The 22413-nt window shown below is 35.4% G+C and overlaps 1 protein-coding gene across 4 annotated transcripts in view; it reads right to left on the reverse strand.

Annotated features, from left to right (window-relative positions):
• Ecpas (Ecm29 proteasome adaptor and scaffold) overlaps nucleotides 1-22413 on the reverse strand; it is a 114847-nt gene that overhangs the window by 16903 nt on the left and 75531 nt on the right. For all 4 annotated transcript variants that reach the window (XM_027942974.2, XM_071600832.1, XM_071600831.1 and 1 more), the window contains 16 exons: nucleotides 22098-22232; nucleotides 21131-21293; nucleotides 20627-20799; nucleotides 19322-19423; nucleotides 16395-16518; nucleotides 13735-13880; nucleotides 13303-13357; nucleotides 11300-11414; nucleotides 10657-10725; nucleotides 9056-9173; nucleotides 8615-8782; nucleotides 6501-6580; nucleotides 5586-5691; nucleotides 4377-4424; nucleotides 3452-3573; nucleotides 1926-2076 (listed from right to left, as the gene is read on the reverse strand). In XM_027942974.2, coding sequence (XP_027798775.2) covers nucleotides 1926-2076; nucleotides 3452-3573; nucleotides 4377-4424; nucleotides 5586-5691; nucleotides 6501-6580; nucleotides 8615-8782; nucleotides 9056-9173; nucleotides 10657-10725; nucleotides 11300-11414; nucleotides 13303-13357; nucleotides 13735-13880; nucleotides 16395-16518; nucleotides 19322-19423; nucleotides 20627-20799; nucleotides 21131-21293; nucleotides 22098-22232 — 1875 coding nt within the window. The remainder of the gene's footprint in view (nucleotides 1-1925; nucleotides 2077-3451; nucleotides 3574-4376; nucleotides 4425-5585; nucleotides 5692-6500; nucleotides 6581-8614; nucleotides 8783-9055; nucleotides 9174-10656; nucleotides 10726-11299; nucleotides 11415-13302; nucleotides 13358-13734; nucleotides 13881-16394; nucleotides 16519-19321; nucleotides 19424-20626; nucleotides 20800-21130; nucleotides 21294-22097; nucleotides 22233-22413) is intronic.

Consider the following 22413-nt stretch of genomic DNA (forward strand, 5'->3'; position numbering starts at 1 on the left):
CAAGCGGTAACGCGCTCGCCTGGCATGCGCGGGGCGCTGGGTTCCATCCTCAGTACCACATAAAATAAAACAAAGATGTTGTGTCCGCCAAAAACTGAAAAATAAATGTTAAAAGTTCTCTCTCTCTAAAAAAAAAAAAAAAACACAAGCCACCCAGCTTTTTGAGACTCATGTTCTCCATTCACTAAATAAAGTAATAGACTAAATTTCTAATAAACTTTTTCAAAAGTTGTGTCTAAGTGATTATATATATATATATATATATATATATATATATATATATATATATATATTAATTATATATTTAGTTCTTTTAACTTTGTGATGAACTTCATAACTGCAATGGTATTTTAGTCTAAACTATGCTGCAAAAGAGGTTATTACTATTCAGACAAAATAAATAAGAAAAACAAAGCAAACAGAAGTGATTTGCCTAGGGTTGCAAAGTTTGAATCAGAATTTATACTCCTAATTTTCAAAACATTCTATGGGAATATAGAAAGGGTAAGTCTATTGCTAAAAGAAGCAAGAATGATGAATGGACAAGACAGAGCAGTAAAAGAGGCAAAGAGGAAAAAATAAGTTGGTAAAACAGTTTAGAGAAATTAAAAGTCAAATGGTAAAATGAAAGAAAACTGACATTGCAATGACAGCACCATAACGGTACTAATAAACAAAGATAAATGTAAAATAAACCAACCAAGTAGCTAAATATTCATGGAATGGAAACACATCACAGAAGAAATGGTTAATACAAAATGGAAAGATAATGGGCAGCATTTGTTTTTGTTTTTTTAAAGTACAAAACAGTACAATGAGATTCTTGCTTATCAGACTGATGTTCAATGTTGGCAAAGGCTCAGATAAAAAGCAACATGCATAACCTGTGATGGTGCAAAACCTCTCCCACAAAAATTCAAACTCACCTCACTGTAAAATACTATGCATGCATTAAAAGGAATGAAAAAAATCTATATATAGACATGTGTTATTCTGTTTTTTTAAAAATGAGTTGTAAAACAATATACACATTTTTAAAAATGATAATCTTTAAATTATCTGTGGTTTGGTTGCCCATGACAAAAAAGAATTTGAAAGAGATTGATCAAATTATATTATGGGGGCTGGGGCTGGGGCTCAGCGGTAGCACACTTGCCTGGCATGTGTGAGGGACTGGGTTCATTTCTCAGCACTGCATATAAATAAATTAAATTAAATAAATAAATAAAAGTATAGCAGCAACTAAAAAATATTTTAAAATAGTTATATTATGTGCATGTATGAATATGGCACAATGAATACCACTATATAACTATAATGCATAAATAAAAAACAAAAAGTTTTTAAATAAAATAAAGAATTTGAAAAAAGGCACAGGAAACACTTAATAGTAGAGACTCCTAGGGGATTACTCGATAGGCTTATGTGTTGTTCTAATTTTGCTCCACAGAATATGTTTAATCTACAATTTTAACAAATGACTCTGATCAAAAGTAAGGCAATCCCAACATATGTGAACAACAGAACAATCTTCAACTACAACAACAAAGTCTTTCTTCACTTGTAGCACAGGGGATGGTCCATAGAAGAACTCTGAAGGTAGAAACCAACCCATAAAATAACAAGCATGCAAAAAAACAAAACAAAAAAACTGTATTAAATTTATATTAATGCATTTTTTAAGATGAAGGTGTCAGTTTTTATTAGATATATAATGTACATGAGCCAGACTCGCCATCCCCCTCAAGAAAATAATAAAACACTGCATGTGCATATGGTTACAGGAACTGAGTGGTAATGTGATGAAAATATCATAAAGTCATGAAGTCTATCTAAAGACATTGGAAGTATTACTGAGACCCTCAGTACCTTAACAGGGCTTTTCCTTCATAATACTTACCAATAGACTTGTGCTACAAACTCACCTTTTCTTGGTCTGTAGCCCGAAGGCTCAAATAATTGAGAACTTGGGGCTCCAATACACTTAAGGATTCCAGCAGAGCGGGGATGAGTTTTGGTGCATGTGGTTTCAACATGGCTCCTGCACTTTTGCTGATCTTCACAAGGGTGTTAATGCTGTAAGACACACAGAATACAACTCCTGAGTAATTTTACCAAAAGTAATAACCCTACAGATCTAATCATGAGGATGTTCTGCAGTTCACTGCATTTAGGCATATACTTACATGGTTACAGAGCCTGGTCCTGGCAATTATTTTTTTATTTTGGCAGTGGGGAGAGTGCTGGGGATTGAACCCAGGACCTTCATCCCTTGGCACTTTCTTTTTAATTTCTTATAACAGAAACTTTCAAATATATATGAAAGGAAAAAGGATCATAAATGAAATTCCTTGTATTCCCCCCTTGTCCAACAATTAGCAATAATTGGCCAATTCTGTTTCATTTATAACTCTTCCATATATTCAGGCACAATTTTTCTCCAGCTACTGTATTATTTCAAAGCATATCCTATAATTAAACTTCAGTATGTATCTCTAATAATCAAGACTTTTTACCATAATCATAATGCCATTTTCAAACTTTCAAAATATTAATAACTGGATGAGGATGTAGCTCAGTAGTAGAATGCTTGTCTAATATGTATGAGGCCCAGGGGTCCAATCCCTAGTACCAGAAGAAGTGTGTGTGTGTGTGTGTAAACAACTTTTTCTTATCATCTCACATTCAAATTTCCCTGATTATTTCACAAATATATTTAAAAGTTGATTTGTTGAAATAGGAATCCAGAATTCATCCATTATAATTGACTGCATTCCTTGAATCTTTTTGAAGAATTCCCTCCTTCCTCCTTTTCTTAATTTGTCCTCACTAATTATATTCCATTTGTATCATTTAACATGTTTCTCTGTACAGATTTACAGGTTAAATTGAGTTCAGGTTCAATTATTGGGGGGTGGGGGGGGGGACTATAGTAATCTTTCATAGGATGCATTGTTAAGTGGCCTACCTATCAAATTTTGTGGGATGCACATAATGTCTTTTTATGGTTTTAACAGTGATCAATGGATTCAGGTTTGATTAGCTTGAACCATCACAAAATTCCCTATTAGCCTTCCACCTAGTGGATACAGAAGCCACTAATGATCACTGTAAAGATTATTTTACTGAGAACAGAAAAATAGTAGCATTATTAAGTGTTATAACCAACTGGCAAGCTCTTGAGGACCTGGAATATTTAGAAAATGTGTACTGGCTGGGGCCAGTAACAACAAATAACACAACTTAGAATGCAAGCCAAAAACAAGGTCCCCTGAGAATGTTACCCTGAAAATATTTGACTCACAATTTTTCTTAAATGTTTGAGTTACCTCAATAGATTCTTCTCAATCTATTTCTTCATATTTTCAAGACATTCACAGAAACAATTCCTACTGAATGACTAGGAAATAAGTAAGGAATCAATTCATTCACTTATTCAATTGATCCATACCTCAGGGCTCGAACTTCTGTCACAGGACTCATCATTCCTTTGTCCAGAAGGCAAGGCAGAAGGACAGCAATGGTTCTCTGGCCAGCTGCTCCTTTGGCAGGGTCACACATTTTCACACAAACCTCACATACAAAGAGTACGGACATTAGTGAAACTGACCTCTAAGCCAATAAAGCATTCATATGACAAAATGATTTTCATTTCACTCTTAGTAAAAGAATAAATAAGTCTACACTCTCACATTATATGGAAAGACAGAGGAATGAGTACTGGTATTGAGTCTTAGGTCCACCAATAACTAAGTCAGAAAATTTAGCAAGGCATTTTACTCTCTAAATTTGTGAAATGGGGAACAAAAGAGTTGAAAATAAAATGTGAAAATGAATTTAAAAAACACTTCAAAGAAGGTTTAAAGTATCATCATCACCATCTCATTAATAATTTTCAGTGATAGGATAATATGCCAATAAGGAGCACAAATCTGAAATGTGAAACACCTGGATTTAAGATCCAGTTTTACCACTGCAAAGTTTATGCAATTTGATGTAAAAGTCCCTGATAAATAACAAAATCAATTTCAAGTGGCAGACTATTTAGTTTCAAAAAGCTTTCCAATATCATAAATATGAAAGATGATAAAAGACAGATGTTGCTTGATCTAAGAGAGCAATGTGTTCTTCAGGGTGCAAGTCACACCTTATGTAAAGGCCTACAAATGCTCACCATTTAGAGATCAAAGGGATGTTGTTTAAGATATTAGTACTCTTATGTACTGCTTTCTCATCCATTATAAAAACAGTGAACTAAAAAGGGAAGCCAATTACCCAGCAACTAAATGAGATCTCATGTGACAAAAAATAAAGTATTGTCAAAGTCATACAAAACCTGCCCTATTCCATCCCCATAGGGATATGAGAGTTCTCACCTTGCTCAGAGTTTTCAGAGCTAGTTCAGCTGCTTTTCGTACAGACTCCTAAAAAGGAGGAAAAGTTGGCATCAGACAACTTCGAGAATTCATTCTTAACTCCCTACAATACACAATTAACTGCCTCAAACCCTACAGTAAAAAGTCTCTACTTTCAATATCATTAAAATATATACATACATCTCACACACACACACACACACACACACACACGAGATTCTACACTCAACAAGGAACGTATGCCATATTATTATTTTTAAAAATTGGGTATGACCTATTTTGACCTTACAAAAAAATTAGTCATAAAGTCTAATAGTTCAGAAATTAAATGTATCATAAAAATAAATAAATAAAGATCTTTGTGAGGATTCTAAAAGATTAAAAAATTTCTAATGAATAAGGCAAAAAGACAAGCCTGAAGTGCCTAAATATATCAAAGTATCCAAAATTTAGATTAGCCCAATGCTATAGTCTGGATACTAAGTGATCCCCAAAGGTCTATTTATCAAAGACATGGTCCCTAGAATGGTACTATTAGGAGGTGGTAAAACCTTGGAGAGGTGGGGCCTAATCAGAGGTCCTTTGGTCATAGGGGGTATGCCCTTAAAGGAGACTGTAAGACTTTGGTCTCTTGATCCTTCTCTTTGCTTCCTTGCTACGAAGTGAATAGTTTTACTTTACCACATGCTACTGTTCCTATGTGCTGCCTCAGCACAGGCCCGAAACAATGGGGTTCATCAATCACAAATTGGAATCTCCAAAACTGTGAGCTAAAATAAACCTCTTCTATTTGTAAATTATCTTGGGCATTTGTTATAGTGATATGAAGGTGACTAAGATGCCCAAGAAAAATTCAGAGAAACTTTTCATTAATCACTTTATTTGGGAATGACTAACCCAATTTACGAAACTGACCAAAGTAGAATTATTATGAATTATTTCAAAACAATTGTTTGTCCCTAATCTAAAAGCATGAGCGATCTCTATTGAAAAAGTTAGTCACCATTTTTCTTTTTGTAAGTCAATTCAATTTAGATCTAAAGATATCACCCTTACAACTTCAGAGACAAATGAAAGCTAAAATTATGATAAGAGACTGTGTTTTTTTTTAAAAACTGGATATGGAATTTCAAAATATATAACATATTTTTACAATTCCATATTAAGCTATTCAACAAATAAATGCAGATTTATTTCTTTCTATAATACCTTGATATCATCTTGTACTCTAAAAAGCGTTTCCCAAATTTCTGGAAGTTTATCAATGATGTCATCTAGGGGTCTTCCTCTCAATAAATCATTCAAAGCTAAACAGCTGAAAACAAGAACAAAAACAAAAAATTGATTGCAAATTTGATCAAAAGGGCTGGTGTTGTGGCTCAGTGGTAGAGTGCTTGCCTCACATGTGTGAGGCACTGTGTTCGATTCTCAGCACCACATATAAATAAAGGAATAAAACAAAGGTCCATCAACAACTAAAAAAAAAAATTAATTTGATCAAGAAAACTCAATATGTTACTATGAAACATTCATATAGATTCCAGATCATGATTATCCTTTCTTAGTACCTCAAATATATCACATATATTTGGCCTTTACAATCATCAAACATTTGTTTCCCACAACTATAAGACAATGCCTTTGATACAATATGCCATGTTTTACTCACCATTGTGCCCTTAGCGCCTAATACATTGTCAAGCACATAGCAAATACTGAATGAATATAAAATGCATAGATAAATACATGCTACCATACAAAGTCATGAAAGTATATCAGATTACCTAGCTGTCTACCAATTTAACAAACTGATCTTCAGCTTCTTTAATTTCTTCTTTTTTTCCCCCCAGGGCCAAGGACCAAACACAAGGTCTTCTGCATGCTAGGCATGCACACTGCCATTGAGCTAAATCCCCAATCCCTTCTTTAATTTAATATTTATATAAACTAACATAGGAAAACTACTGATAAGAGTTTAAAATAAACTAAAGAAAAATAATTACATAAGCAAACCAGAAATAAGTAGTTTTATTTTATTCCTTCTTCACAAAGTAAAAAACTTGGAAATTAAAAGGAAAAAAATTTCATTTGTATTTAACTATTCTTATATTTCAAAAATGATACCTGGATTCTCGAACTCGCCACATACTGCTAGTAAGATTCTTAACCAAATCTTGAAGAATTTCCTTCAAATACTTATCCACCTAATGAATGCAAAAAGATAATGTTAAAAATATAAAAGCCATCAACAATCAAATTATTCACTTCTCAACCATACTGGCCCATTTTCTGTATTAAACAGCCTACATGTCTCCCCAGGCATCTCGGCCTACACATCTCTCCCCACTTTGGTTGCTGTAAGCTATCAGAGTGATCATTCTGAAATGCAAAGCTGAAAGTCCAATAACCTGGGCATGCATACAAAGCTTCTGTGACTCATTTAGCTTCAAAAGTATCTGTTCTCTCTTATCTCCATTCCTTGGCACATACTTCCTTTACCTATAAACTCCTATTCATCCCTCAAACTCCAATTAGCCACCAATCAGAAAAGACTGTCCTAAGGACTCTCCTCTGTGAACCCATGGCAACTTCTTACAATGCATCATATCAGACCATCCAGTAAATGCACTGCTCCACTACACCGAGGACCTCAAGAGCAGGGATGATATCTCATCTCTGTATCTCCAGTACCTTGCATAGCATCTGTTTCATGAAGAAGTACTGTGATCGTTCATGATGAAAGATGAATTTCAACTTTTAAGCCTCTGTTCTGATATACATTTAATAACTTTGTAATAATGACAAATTGACAGTAGAGTCGGGGTTTATGCCAATAAATCCAAAGACTCCTATAACTTGTAGCTTTTCCACTTTTAATCTTGTAGGTAGAAGAGTTATGTTATGCTCACTTATACATCAGAAAACAAGAGAGAGAGAGATAAATAACTCATTAACATTGAACAAATGATAGCTTCCTATATCCCCTCCTCTAGCTAACATAGGTAATCTCATCACAATTGAAGCTTCACCTTTCACCCACTCAGAAATGATGATCACATCTCAAGATCCTAGAATTCAGACCTACAAGGCCCCTGGCCTATTAGGTTTTGGCTGACCCAGAGGTACCACATACTCTCCTAGAGCAAATGGAACTCACTGAGCCTACAAAGCTGCACCCTCAAGTACCTTCCGCTACGAACAGGAATACATTCAACCTAGTATCAGACAGAAGAGGAAAGGGCCACATCATGTGCAGGCACTTATATAAAGCATTGTAGGGATCATGGTATTTATACAAAGTGAATTGCAAAGCCATGATGCAATCTGCCTTTTTTTAAAAATCACCTGCTACTAAGCTGATCATTAAAAAAGGAAGGTAAAGAAAAAGAGGAGGATAATAGTGACCTAGTCATCAGGATAGAATTAGGGAAAGAAGAAGAGTGGAGTCAAGGAAGACTTTGAAAGCATCATCAACAGAAATTGCTACTGAATTCATTTGGGAAGTAGGGGTAAGATACAGATAAAAATCAAGAATGATACCAAGTTTCCTGGTTTGGATAAGTATATAAACAGTGAGGAGAATATAAGAAGGTAGTTATATTTTTTTTTCAGTCCTGTTCTGGATAAGTTAATGATATTGAAACAAGAGCCAAGTGAAGGTCTCAAGCAGGCAATCAGAAACACATATCTGGAGCACAGGCCACATCTGGGCCAGTACAGGACTAGAAACCATCACAATAAAGATAACTTTGATAAGCCATGGAACGGTATAGAGAAAGCTGAGAAAATTTAAGAGGTGGTACTCAGGCACATCCTGAGAAATTCTAATATCTAATTGTACAAACAACCAGTTGATAAAAAATCATGAGAGAAAAACAATACATGGTAATTGCTTGTTTCCCTGTCTGTCTCCCCAGGAAAGGGAACTCCTTGGAGGTCACACTATAACTCATTCTCCACAGCATCAACATACAATATTCCATTTGTTTGAATACACTACCATTTCCTTAACCATCCTCCAGCAGACACTTAGGTTTTTTCTATTTTTGAGATTTTAATAACTGCTGTTGTAAGCACCTTTGATATTGTGAAAGAAGGAAGAAAGCAATAATTGAAAGAAAGCTTATTTATTAAAACAAATAAGTAGTTAGGTAGAAAGTAGAAAGAAATATGGGTACTTTGGGACCTCAGACAAGCTATAGCATTTTCCTAACACATGAGAGTTCACAAATACTTGCCATTGATTTGTCAGTGACCAATGCATTCCAAATACTTGTCATGGCCTGTCGAATGCCAAGGTTGGGATCAAACTGATAACGATAAAGACGAGGAACTAGTTGAGGCAGAAAAGGAGCCAGCTGTTCTCCAGCTCTTGTAGCAATTACATTAAAACCAAAAGCAGCACCCTAAAAGTAATAAGATAAAGTGGCTCAGACATACCTATTGCAGTTAAAATATTAGCATTAAATAAATGGGAATAATAAAATCTCCCTCCCAAACTTAATCCTAAACAGAGCCTGATTTATTGGGTCTTCCTTACCAATCAGTAATAGTAGCCATGTGGTAGTAAGGCTCTCAGACACAGATTTTACAAAGTCAATCAACTGCTACTGCCTGCCAACATAGCATGCTTTGTTTTAGAAGTAAAAAAGAAAAACTGCCCAGTGACAGCAACTTACCTTCCTTGAGTTCCACATTGCATGATGGTTGGCCAGATTCATAAATTTATACACCAGATCTGGCTGACTAAGATCACTTGCCAGAGAACAAAGCTCCTTGTAAGTAGAAAGGCCCTGGCTTAGAAACAAACAAACCAAAGGAAGTATGCAATAATACATTTCTCTACCTCTGGTCTAATACAAACTGCATCAATATTACTAGGCTACTTTAAAATTACACTTCCACTCAATTTCTCATACTGAATTATCTCATCACCATGGGGAAAAAAAGTTGGTTGAGAATACAAAAAGTCACCTACTTCAATTATCAACAATTCCTAAGCCCCTCTATATTGCTGCTGGTAAATAACCTAAATGTACCCATAACTCCCAGGTGGAGCTCTAACCGCCTTAGGGGGCAACTCAATAACTCCTCATTATATGGTACACAAATCTCTCTTATAATCATATGTCATTTAAAGACATTTGTTTCCCATAAGTCTTTTTAAAGTTAGACCACTCTAATCCTGATTCTTTGTGGAGTTTTTCCTCTAAACCAATAATATTTGCTCAAATAGCTGATCATTTTGTGTTATCTTGTGAAAAGTGAGCAATTTTTTAAAAAACGCAGAAGAGGTCTATCTGGAGAGCAAGTAGAATAAGAACAACTTTGGGAGCTCAAGACATAGCTCAGTGGTAGAGCACTTGCCTAGCAATTGCAAGGCCCTGCGTTCAATCTTTAGCACTATAAAATCACAATTTTTGATGTGAAAACGGTGAGCTACAGGAGAACATAGGACAGAATTAACAGCCTGCAGCTTTTGCCTGTCAAAGAGACCACAGCAAGGCAAACTGACAAGCTACACCCATTTACCCAACAATTCTTAGAGCAAAAGTAAAATATAATCACGGTGGAATAGTGATAAAATAAAGAAGGTAAAGCTCAAGGAATTAATTGAAATGCTGAACTGATGAACTCTAAAATATCAGGTTGCCCCACTAAAGGTATACTAGAAGCCAAGCTATGCTGCCATGTCCTCACTCAGGACTGAATTACCTGAGAGCTGAAAGCACTTGGCTTAGTCAGTCTCCCAAACTGCCCTCAGAGCCTCAGGGTCAAGGTCTCCCACTGAGCAACCCACCACCAATAGCTAGTCATTGAAGAGATATAAAGGCCTAAAGAGGGAACATAAGGGTGTAGGCTTTGTGTCTCAAAGCAGGAAAAATGAAGGGCCATCCCATTCCAGCAGAAAGCTCCTCTGACTTTCAGTATCCACTGCGGTAATGAAAGCAATTCAGACCTTTCCACTCCTGTTGGCCTTATCCTGCTTGCTTGTTCCCACTAAGGAACTCCCCAATGAACTTCCAGCATACAAATCTGCATCTCAGAGTCTATTGCCAGCAAACCTAATATAAAAGAGTAGGCTTTCCCTTACAAATTTTCTTTCTCCACCAACAAACAACATTTCTGTAAGGATAGAAACTTCCTCACTGCTAGGTTTACCAAACTGGAAAGAAAGGGATGGAAGGGAAGAAAGGGAAGGAAAGGGAAGGGAGGGAGGAGGGAAGAAGGAAAAAAAAATAATTCTACACTAAATCATCAATGGATTTGGCATACTTACCCATCCGGTGTTTTGCCAAGGGTTCCCCCTTGAAACACAACTGTCTCTCCAGAAACTTCATGTTTAGCTCTACACCAAAATAAGAATTTAAATCAGTCTCAAACTTTCCATACCAGCATTCAACTAAAGACATGTTTCATTTGCAAACTGGTAAAACTGAACTTCCTATCAAGTGCCTACTATACTCAAGATGTAAAAGTCAACTACTCTTTTCCATTAAGCTGAGGATGTTGTAAAACCAAATTTTAAATGAACAAATTAACATATGTAAGTGACAGCCCATACAAAGTTACACTGAATTAAACGTGGTCACACATTTAAAAGCAACTTTGCCACAGGGAAAGCAACATAAAGGACAACCAAGAGTAAGACTGACTTCCTCCTATATACCTCACGGATCAGACTACAAATGATGTACACACTTCTTCACATCTTAATTTTCATTTAGCCATCAGTAATTACAGTATTTTTCTAATCCAATGCTTTAATTGTGCTGGGACCATTCAAACTTCAAAGTCTGACTAACTGGCATATTTCTAAAGTAAACAGTGTATAATGAGATAATTTTTATTTCATAGCATATTCTCTCTGTAAGTACACACACTTGCTATGTTCAAATGTGAAATGTTCAAGCTCACCATACCTTTTGCCAGTCATAAGTGTTTCAACAAGCAGAGACACCAATTCCTGTTGATCTTGTTCACTGCCTAGTTCATAAACCAACCCAAGGCCTTTGGAGGCAACATCTTGGCTAAGTTCTACCAAAAAAAAAGGATAAAATTATAATATTCTTAAAAATTCTGACTACTTGAATTTAAAATAGAATATTATTCAGCATTAAAAGAGAATAAAATATGGCATTTGCAGGTAAACAGATGAAGTTGGATAATATCACGATAAGTGAAGTAAGCCAATCCCCAAAAAACCAAAAGCCAAATGTTCTCTCTGATAAGTGAATGTTGATCCAAAATGCGGGGAGGGGGCATGGGAAGAATGGAGGAACTTTGGATTGGGCAAAGGGAGGGAGTGAAGGGCAGCGGGCATGTGGGTAGGAAAGATGGTGGAATGAGAAGGACATCAATACCCTAGGTACATGTATGACTGCACAAATGGTGTGACTCTATAGAGTGTACAACTCAAGATTTGAAAAGTTGTGTTCCATCTAGGTACAATGATGTATTTCTGCTGTCATGTAGAACAAATAAAAAAATTTTTTTTAAAGTTGCCCTTTTGAAGTAAAGCATCTAATAGGAAGAGAATAAAATGCATCCAATTTTTTAAAAAAAATGGTATCAAGTACAAATGCCAGTAATCCCAGCTATTCAGGAGGCTAATGCAGGAGGATGGCAAGTTTGAGACCAGCAAAGGCAACTAAGAAAGACTCCATCTGAAAATGAAAAACAAAAAAGAACTGGGGATGGGCTGGAGTGCTCAGCGGTAGAGCACCTCCCTAGCATGTGCAGGGCCCTGGGTTTGATCCTCAGCACCACATAAAGGTATTGTGTCTAACTATAAATAAATAGAACTGGAGGTGTAGTTCGGTGGTAAAATACCCCTAGGTTCAATCCCCAGAACAAAAACTAAAAAATCCAAAAATAAAGATAAGATAGAAAGGGCCTGAGGAGGGCTGGGGATGTGGCTCAAGCGGTAGCACGCTCGCCTGGCATGCGAGCGGCCCAGGTTCGATCCTCAGCATCACATACAAACAAAGATGTTGTGTCCACCGAAAATTAAAAAAAATAAATATTTAAAAAAAAATTTTTTTAAAAAAGGGCCTGAGGATGTAGTTCAGTGAGAGAGCACCACACACACACAAAAAAAAAAAAAGGCAGGGGAGTGGGTCAAAGTGTTTAATTAAAAAAACACAGAATCAATCAGCCTATTTCGCTGAAAATCTCAGTGGACATGGCACATGAGTCACTGTAATGAGAATTACATCACAGAAAATCCAACTCACAAACCAAGACAGTATAGATAGACCTATTACCACAGGGTACATAGTAACAAAATATCATTGTTAAGTAGTACACAGAAGAGATTTTAAAAAGCCTCACAGAATACCTACGTTCAATTTTTAAACTGAAAGGTCAATACAAGATTGTATGATTTTAAAAGTTATAAAACAAATCAACTATTTATTTGTATAATGCATTTACCTCTCCTAGCCTCAATCAGAGAGGAAAGGTAATAAGAAATAGAAGAAAATACTTAGTACAGGTACTAATATTAAAGAAGGCCACAGCTCCATTTTTAAGTACAAAGCTGAAGAACATGTTCTAAAAACATGTTTAAAAGTTGCATTAACTTGAATTCAAAATAGAATATTACTCAGCATTAAAAGAGAATTAAATTATGGCATTTGCAGGTAAATAGATGAAGCTGGAGAATATCATGCTAAGTGAAGTAAGTGATTTTTAAAAATGAAATAAGGATTTTAATTTCCTGTACCCTAATCAGAAATTCAGGGTTCTTTTCTTAATCATTAATATAATTATTACCCTTAAAACTAAGAATTTAATTTTATTTTGTTTTTGAGCTATGTAAAATAGTTCAAAAAGTTCTTTTATGTTCATTAATCCAAACTTTTTGAAATATAAAATACAAGTTTAATGAAGCTTAAAAATAAAATATTTACTGACAACCTACCATCATTTTCTGACAGAACTGAAACAAATGCACTCTGAATTTCTTTAAGATGAGACTGAAAGAAGAAAAAAGGCATTAGAACACTGTAACTCTACCTCTTTGAGAGAGTTAAAAACTTGATCTTAAGAATACAAGAACCCTGACGATCAAGGTAGTCACAAACCCTGCTGCACCCTCATCTTCATAGATGTACAAATTACCCAAAGTTGTGCCACTCACAGGTAGTCTAATACTGAGCCTCTCCCATCCTTAGTACTTCTGACCTTATACCTTCAAGTATCATCTTCCAATCAGTATCTACCAACCACCATCCTTCCTTAATGCACAGCTTATTTTAAAATCCCTGCTATTACCCTCACCTTCATACACTTTCCTTCTGACCTTTCATTCTTAAATACTGTGGTTTCCAACAGAGCTGGGAGCAAGGCTTACCTTCACTTCCTTATGGGTACTAAGCTTCCTCACAAGGGAAAGGAGCCAGATACAGGCTGCTTGCCTCACATGTGGGTTGGGGCTGATGATGTGTTTATTTAAAATCACATCCAACACCCAGGGGACTACATCATTCACTTTGGAGCCTAAGGAAAAACAAAGGAAGTTAATGATTAAAAAAACTAAATATATTTTCCTGAGAAAATTCAATTGAAACCAATAATTACTCAATATAATGATTTCATAATCAATTAAAATTCAAATGACTGAAAGTATAATATCTGAAGAAATCAATAATTATTCACTTTAAAACCTGAGATAAGCTTAAATAACCTTTCAAAGAAATTCAGATAATTTTAATTCCCTAGAATGAAAAATTATCCCACCCTCTCCAGTCTCAAAAATTTTACTTTTTCTACTAGATCTTTCTTAACTTCCATTTAAAAACAAATAAGCGAAACTCTTTTGACTTCACTTTACTTCTCCAGCTACCATGCATTTATCTCTTTTCCTTCACTACTTCTGGGCTTCTCAACATCAACACTGCTAACATTTCTGGCTAGGTAATTCTTTGCTGTGGCGATCTGTCCTATGCATTGTAGGATACCTTGCCTCTACCCATTAGAGATTAGTAGCACCCATCTTCCCCAGTACCCAGACATTACCAAAGTCTCACTCCTCCTGTTAAGAAATCACTGCTTTACATCAAACCATTCAACATCACCCCAGGTACGTGCATGACCACATATATGGTGTAACTCTACATCATATACTACCAGAGAAATGAAAAGCTGTGCTCCATTTGTATACAATAAACCAAAATACATTCCATTATCACATATAACCAATTAGAACAAATTTTAAAAAAGAAAAAACACATTCAAAACAATTCCATACTCATGATCAAACTTTTCCTTCCTCTTAATTTTTCTTAAACCTACTCCAAATCAGCCATTTACCTTTTCTTTGCCAAAGAAATTACTCATAAAAGTCACCAATTATCTTCCTGCTGCTTGCTAAGTCCAATAATCACTTTTCAATTTTCATCTTTTCTTTTTCCATTTGCATCTTAATTGACCTGTCAGCAGTATAGAGACAACTGATTCCCTTACTAACCTGCAACTTCTCACCCCATTTCACCGTCTCTCACTGACCACATTAAACTAGTTCTGAGAGTCATATGAAATCCCTTCTTTTACTTTCCCATAACTACAATATAGCCAGCTACTATAGTTCTATCTGGGTACTACAATCACCAAGTAAGCAGCCCATACTAGAGTCCCAAGGACTAGGGACTAACCTGCCTAGGACTAGGCCCTAACTTGCTTTTCAAATGCTCTTCTTTCCATTCACAGCAAGATTACTGACTGTAACAAACAATACAGATATTGGGGCAAGTAGCATTCGGCTGAGAATAACAGAATATGCATGACTAAATTTCAGGGTAACAGATTCATAGGCACCACTTCTCCACAATATGTTATATTTTCCTTTCCCTGAAAACATAAAGATGAGGGAACTAAATGTTGATTTAGTGGACAATTTGACATTCTTCTGCATGAACAGAAAGCCAAGCAGGATCCAATCTTCCAAAAAGTTTGAGACAACATATGAAGTTCAAAAGTATAAAAATCAGCATAGAAACCTCCCTATTATTCTTTTCCTTAAGTCACTATGTGAAAATCCATGGACTTACAAAATATGCCTCTTACGGCAAAGCCACTGTTCAGTATGAACCCTCAGTTCTGTCAGACCTGATATCACCTCTCACATGCAACCTAGGAATTTCCACTTCACATTTGATTACCTCCTTGTTAACAATGGTGGCTTCCTTGAGTAACTGCTTTCTCTTTTACAAATTTCTCATTGCTTTATCTCATGTGCATTCAAAGATAAACCTCAGAGAAGTGACTTTAATTCAGCTTCTGTCAATCCACAGTTGTCCTAACTATAATGCAAGCTAAAAGTATTTTTCTATTTCCCTTAAATTTCTTTATGGTAGCTAATACAATAATAGGTAACAAAGTAATGCAGTGTGTTAAGTGCAATACCTAAATTAATGTCTCATAACACAATATAATTCACAACAGAATAATTACCATGAGAACATTATATTTTAATTTCCAACTAAGAAAATAAAATCTAAACACTTTGTTTTAAGGATTAAAATAGAAATTCTGGTTCAAATATTGAAATAGATTTTCAATTTCAAATTCAAGACAAACCACAGATATTTTAAACCTTAAATCTATAATATATAGTCAGAAACCATACAACGCCCCCCACCCCCAATGTGCAATCACTAAGAGTCAGTGCACCTTTAGGGCTAGCAAGACACTGAAGCTTTATTATGTAACAAAGAATTTAAGGGATACATCACTTGGAAACTGCTACATCTCAAACTCTGAAACTGGCTAAATACACTAATCCTAACGAAAATAGCAGAAGTTTGAAGGAATTCACTGATAACTCCCTGTCCTGTTTGCCAAAGGCCTTTTAGAAGTTCTCACTGATTTCATGTTTACTTTTCTTCTATCAACTATTTTCCTTAATTGAACGACATTAGTACAGCATGTATAAGTACAAGAAACTGAGTTCATAATTTATTTGGTTCAAGTGTGATATAGAAAACATAAATCAATTAGTTGAATATTTGGTACCAGAAGGAGGAATATATTCTTCTTCAGTCACTAGCCAGGCATCTCGGGCAGCCACAGAACTAGTTCCTATTGCAGCACTGGTAATGGCTTCACCAATAGTGAACTGAAGTTCTATCTGCTTGGCCTGCAAAGAGGGAAGCAAAAGCCATGAATGAAAGAAAATATGTACATCCATTGTTATAAAAAAAAAGCTGCTTAATCCTTTGTTTATCTGCATGCTTTGTTTTCACTCTTTTGCGAGGCTTAACTCAGTGATTATAAAGCAAGGTAGAATGAGGGGTGGAGAATGACTTGAAGACCTTTTTCCAGGTCCATGCTACACTCCTCACCTTCAGCAAAAAATGACTAAGCAGTGATTTTTTAATCTTTGTATGCAGGATATAGTTCACCTAGGAGGACAGGGTGTCCTGTCCACTGGCTTTGAAGCCACACTGACTTCAATACAACTTATAGTTATCTCACCAGCTACATACCCTTTATCTAAACTTTCCTGAGCTTCAACATAATACTATTACTTACCTCATCAGGCCATAAGGACTATATGAGGTTACTGTACATAAAGTTTCTATTATACAGTATGCCTGACTACAGTAACTGTACAATAAATAGTAGCTATTATAATTAACTAGTAATTATTTAAACTTATTAACTCTTCATACTCTTAATATCAAATAATTCAAAAAAAAGAATGATAAACCAAGTATAAAATGTTCAAATTTAGCAAATCTAGATAAAAGATAAACAGAAGTCCTTCACACTATTCTTATAACTTCAGTGTTAAGTTTGAAACTGCTTCAAATGTAAAGCATTAAAAATTCTCCTAGTATGTATTCAATTGTTTAAAAATCTGATTTAGAAATTTTAACATGCTTCACAAGTATGAGTCACTGATACAACATGGAGTTGGACCTGTCTTGGTTCCCTCTGGCATTGTTCTGTTTACTGTGACTTGGAAGAAGTCTAAGAATAGGAGAAATAAGAAGGGAAAGAAGAACAGACAGCCTATGAGGGGCATGAGCATAGTGACTCCACAAAGAATACAAACAACATCCCTAGGCTAGCCATTCCTAGGCTTCATCAACAAAAAGCTCTAGTAGTGATAAGGCATCAAGTGTTACACACCACAAGCTTCCTAGTTGAAGGGAAATGAATTTAAAGGCTTTTGCCCTGCAGCTTTGCTGGCCAAAAGCTTCTCTTGGCAACTTCAAACTAAGAAAAGGTATTTCAACACAGGATCTTTACTAGGGATTTATTTTATGTGCTATTGTTACATATTTTCTATTGTGAATGATACAGTTGGCATCAAAAAAAAAAAAGTCCCATAACTACATTTATGAATGATACAAGATCGTGCCTTTAGTTTGAACATTCCAGAAATAAAGAGAGGGTTAATAGATTAAAATAAAGCAAGCGTGTGGGAGTTCACTATATAATGATATTACTTTTGTTTAAAATCTTCCCACAATGAAAAGTTAAAATACACAAAAAAAATTTCAAACTTTATCCTAGTTGATTATCAAGATATTCTGCTTCTCTGATTTATGCTTTTTCGTTCATTCTTTAATTTCTCCACGCTTCTAGTTTTTCATATATTTTGTATTTCTAAACTCTTAAAATAATGGCATCAAATGAAAGGCATCCAAAGAAGCTTTCATTTGTTCAAACAAAACTAGAACAGATTTTATAGGGGAAAAGATGAAAAATCAGACATCATCAGTTTCTCTCCAAGTGGCTACAATGTCTCTGGCATCCAGAAAGAACCTGATACAGATAAAATTCACTTTAAAAATACTGTATGGGCCAGGCACAACGGTAGTCTATAACCCCAGCTACTCCGGAGGCTGAGGCAAGAGGATCCCAAATTCAAGTCCAGATTGGGTAGATTATTGAGATCCTGTCTCAAAATAAAAACTATTAAAAAGGCTGGGGGTGTGGCTCAGAGATACCCTAGGTTCAATCCCCAGTACAGGAAACAAAACAACCCAAAAGCCTGAATTTTAATACTGGCTTTCACATTCAGCTGCCTTAGTCCCTAACCTCAAGCCTGCTCTCTCCTGCCTCAAATTCTCCAAAGGCCAGCAGCAACCCCCCTTCCAAAAAGCCTCCCCAATCCTCTTGACAAAATTATACTCTCCTTTGTGATTCACATAATTACTTGTTTTACCACTATTTATGAGGTTCTACCAATATTATCACACAGCTAGGTCCTTGCATTATAACAAAGTACAAAACAGACTCTTCCTTCAGTCTAGTACGCAATTAGAAGCTGTGATAAATGAATGCTATGAAGAAAAAGAATGGGAGTCATGATCACTCAAATAACTAAAGAATCTACTCTAGCTTGAAGGGTCAGGGAAGGCTTTGCAAGGAGCATAGCAATAACTTGAGAAGGAAAATGAATACAGCACTTTCAAAAATTAGAGCAAAGAGGGCCAAAGAGGCCAGTATACAAAAATGTGAGTGAATGTCAAGAATCAGTGCTAGATTACACAGAGGCCAGATCAGGCAATGTTCAGATACTTACCACAATGTATTAGTATTCACTATTTAAAGATTCCACTACCCTGGGCATCTAATGGACAGAAACTAAATCACCACACTTGAAAGAAACTGGAATTACTAGCACCCACTTCCCACAGCTAGCTGGCTGACTGAGTAGGTTTCCCCTTCTACCTTTAATACTCTCTTCTTCACTCAGAAATTATAAGGAAATGCTTTTCCCATGTAAATGATTTAGTTAGATCTATGCCTGCAAAGTGATGAGCCTAAAGCTAGCAGCCAAAAGTCAGTGTGAGGTAAATAAATAAAGTTTAATTAAAAGTCACACGCACACACACGCGCACACACAGACAAAATCTCATAGCATGCAAAATTTCAACTAAAATATGCCTTTTGTTTGACTAACAATCAAAGAGTAATATAAATACCTCCACGGAATCCATCAGACCTTGCAAGAGGAGTTTCTGATGAGGAAAATCCCCATCCCCAACTGGAAAATAGCCCAATGTTTGAATTGCTCGTTCTTTCATCTGGAAGAAAACAGAATTTTTCTTTTAGACAAAGTATACAACAGCTTTACCCCAGAACAGTGTTTCCAAAATGAAATGACAGGAAGAGCAGTCTGTCAAACTAACATACCCATGCCTACATTTTTCTAAAAGCATACAAATTTACAGTATCTCTACAGTAAAGGCAGAAAAACATAAAACTGAGTCCATAGGAGATCCATAGCTGTGTTAGAGGAAGAAAGCCTTTAAACCATCAGGGTTAGAAATATGGGTTCTGGGACACAGACGAAATCACATCTCAACCATTTCTTTCAGTAGCCTTTATAGGTAGGTATGTGACCTCTCTGTGGCTCTCATTCATATTATCTCATGAACTACTATGCCTACTGCACTGAACTTTTTGGAGTATTCAGTTTTAATGCATGGTAAGTGTGTCGCACATTCCCTGGCACATCACAGGGCTCAAAAATAGCTGGTAATGATTGGTTAATAATAGCTAATAAACAGAAGCTAGACCAGAAGTAAGATTATCATTGTTAAACCTGTTGTAAACTAATTTTTCTCCTCATAAAATCATGTTTAAAACTGATGTATATTGATCACAAATAAGTCTATGAAAATTCTACCCAAACCTAAAAACCTACAAATGTCCTCTTCCTTCAGATTATTCACACTGCTTACTAATGACCAGGCTTCTTTTTATTTTAATATTTTTATTAGTTATTGATGGACATTTATTTATTTGTTTGTTTATATGTGGTGCTAAGAATCAAACTCAGGGCCTCACACATGCTAGGCAAGTGCTCGGCCACTGAGCCACAACCCCAGCACCAAGACAAGGCTTCTTAAAACCAAATTATAGAAGGTAAAAGACTTAGATCTGCTATAAAAGTACAAAATCATAAAACTAACTTAACATTTTATTATCTACCTCATACATAACCAAAGATTTCCATCTGAATTTAATATTTTATTGAATTTTAACAGTTAAGGGCCTAAAATGGACTAACAGGGAGGGTCAAGTGATGAACATACTACACTTGTATACAAACCACCTCTAACTTACAAGCAAATAGTAAACTTTCTTCATTAACTTTATCATTCTTTGAGCAAATCCTTCCCTCAGCTACAATGCCATGTATCTCAGTATAATTTAATTTTATTCACTTAGCTACCTATAAATGGAAGAATTCCAGAAGGGAAGGAAAATAGAAAGAGACTTGCCTTATTTGTTTCTTTACTGGAAGGAATTCTATTTAGTAAACTTTCTATAAGATGTAATTTGGTAAAGCCAGATCCCTCATTGCGGATTGGGAGTGGACCATTTCTGCCAATTTCACCCAAAGCTGTACAGGCAGCAATTGCCAAGAGGGGTGATGTACTATCCAAAAACGAGCCTGTAAGCACATTTGACAAAACAGTAAATAGTCTAGTACTCATCTTTGTGATCCAAAACAATCAGCAATATATTAAAGATTTTTTTTGAAAGATAACAAAATCCACAATATCTTCTAATTGATCATTTGTAAACATTTACTCGGTAATGGTAAGTGGGTATAGCAAACTTTTTGAATGTTTAAATTTTTTCCCATAATAGAACCACCCCTGTCATATGTAGGGAAGCTGTGCCTTTAAAGTATAATACTATACAAAGAAATTAAAAAGCTTTATTAAAATTTAACTTAATTCAAAAATAGCAACAGTCAAGTCAGCACAGACGTTAATGACCTATTGTTTCTGTAGCGCTCTGAATGAGCTCCTCTTGCTCAGGCAGCAAATCCGCATTTGTCTCCAGGTCTTGCTGCTCTGCCATTCTCATCTTCTTTTTAGCCAAGTATCTTCCCACTGTGAATCCCAAGGCAAGCAAGGATCCATGCTGTATCTCAGGGCTCTACATTTAACAACACAATAGCATATGTCTGTCTCTTTCTCACACATGAAAGAATATACTAAAATAACTGTATTTATTACAATCATGTCTCTGATAAAACTACTGTTTATGACCAAAAAGCAAAATGATCACTTGGATCTACTAGTTATCAATGAATCAAACTAAGGAACAAGAGAAACCTTGAGTTTCTAACAGAGAATGCTGAGAAGTTAAACTGAGTGTTGATTCACTTCAAGTTTTAGATACACTAATTTCACACACACTCCAACTCTGGGTACAGTGACGGCCTTAACATGCTTCTATAGTATTCATGCTTTCTTCTGGCTTCCACCACTTGTGTAGTTGCAATATCATAATTTTCAAGATTAACTTCTCCCTATTACCAACAAAACACAATAAGCAGATCTTATTTCTAATTGTTAAAACCTCTAAGCACAAGGTAGTAAAGAAACTTTTTGAAAGCAATTTGTTTTTTCATAAGCACAGTGGTAAGTGACAGGAAAAGTAGAAGAAAAAGGAGCTAACATTTCTGAGTACCAGGGAGCACTAAGGATTCTCACGTATTTAGCAACCACTGTCTTCATGACAACTGAAACCATGCTTTTCAGACATAGCACTCAAATCTATTTACTGAATTGACTGTATCAATATATTATCTATCTCACTTAATGTTTACAATCATAAAAACAAGGAATTTTTAAGTTTATTTTACAGATGGGAACATAGAAACTAAAAGTAGGTTAGATACTTTAATAAAATCCTACCCCCTGCCATAAAAAAATGAAGACAAAACTGAAAACATACATGATTGTCTTTTGTAGTCTTTATAAGTTGTTCTATCATTGATTTCAACTCATTTCCCGATACAGTTGATACAACCACAGAATAAAACAATGCTGCCAATTCACGCATTTCTTCTTTACTGCTATTCATCAAACTCTGAGAAGTATAGAAAAATAGGTACATGATATATAATCATCTTCCTCCTGACAACAACAGACATTTAAACTAAAAAGAATAAATGATATATTTTAATGTTCAATCTCATGGTATCCAGGAAAAGAGAACATAATAAGCTATTATTTTAAAACAAAATGAAAATTAAACATATACCAAAACC

Source organism: Marmota flaviventris, chromosome 13 (assembly GCF_047511675.1).
Source record: "Marmota flaviventris isolate mMarFla1 chromosome 13, mMarFla1.hap1, whole genome shotgun sequence".
In the NCBI taxonomy this organism is placed as follows: Eukaryota; Metazoa; Chordata; class Mammalia; order Rodentia; family Sciuridae; genus Marmota; species Marmota flaviventris.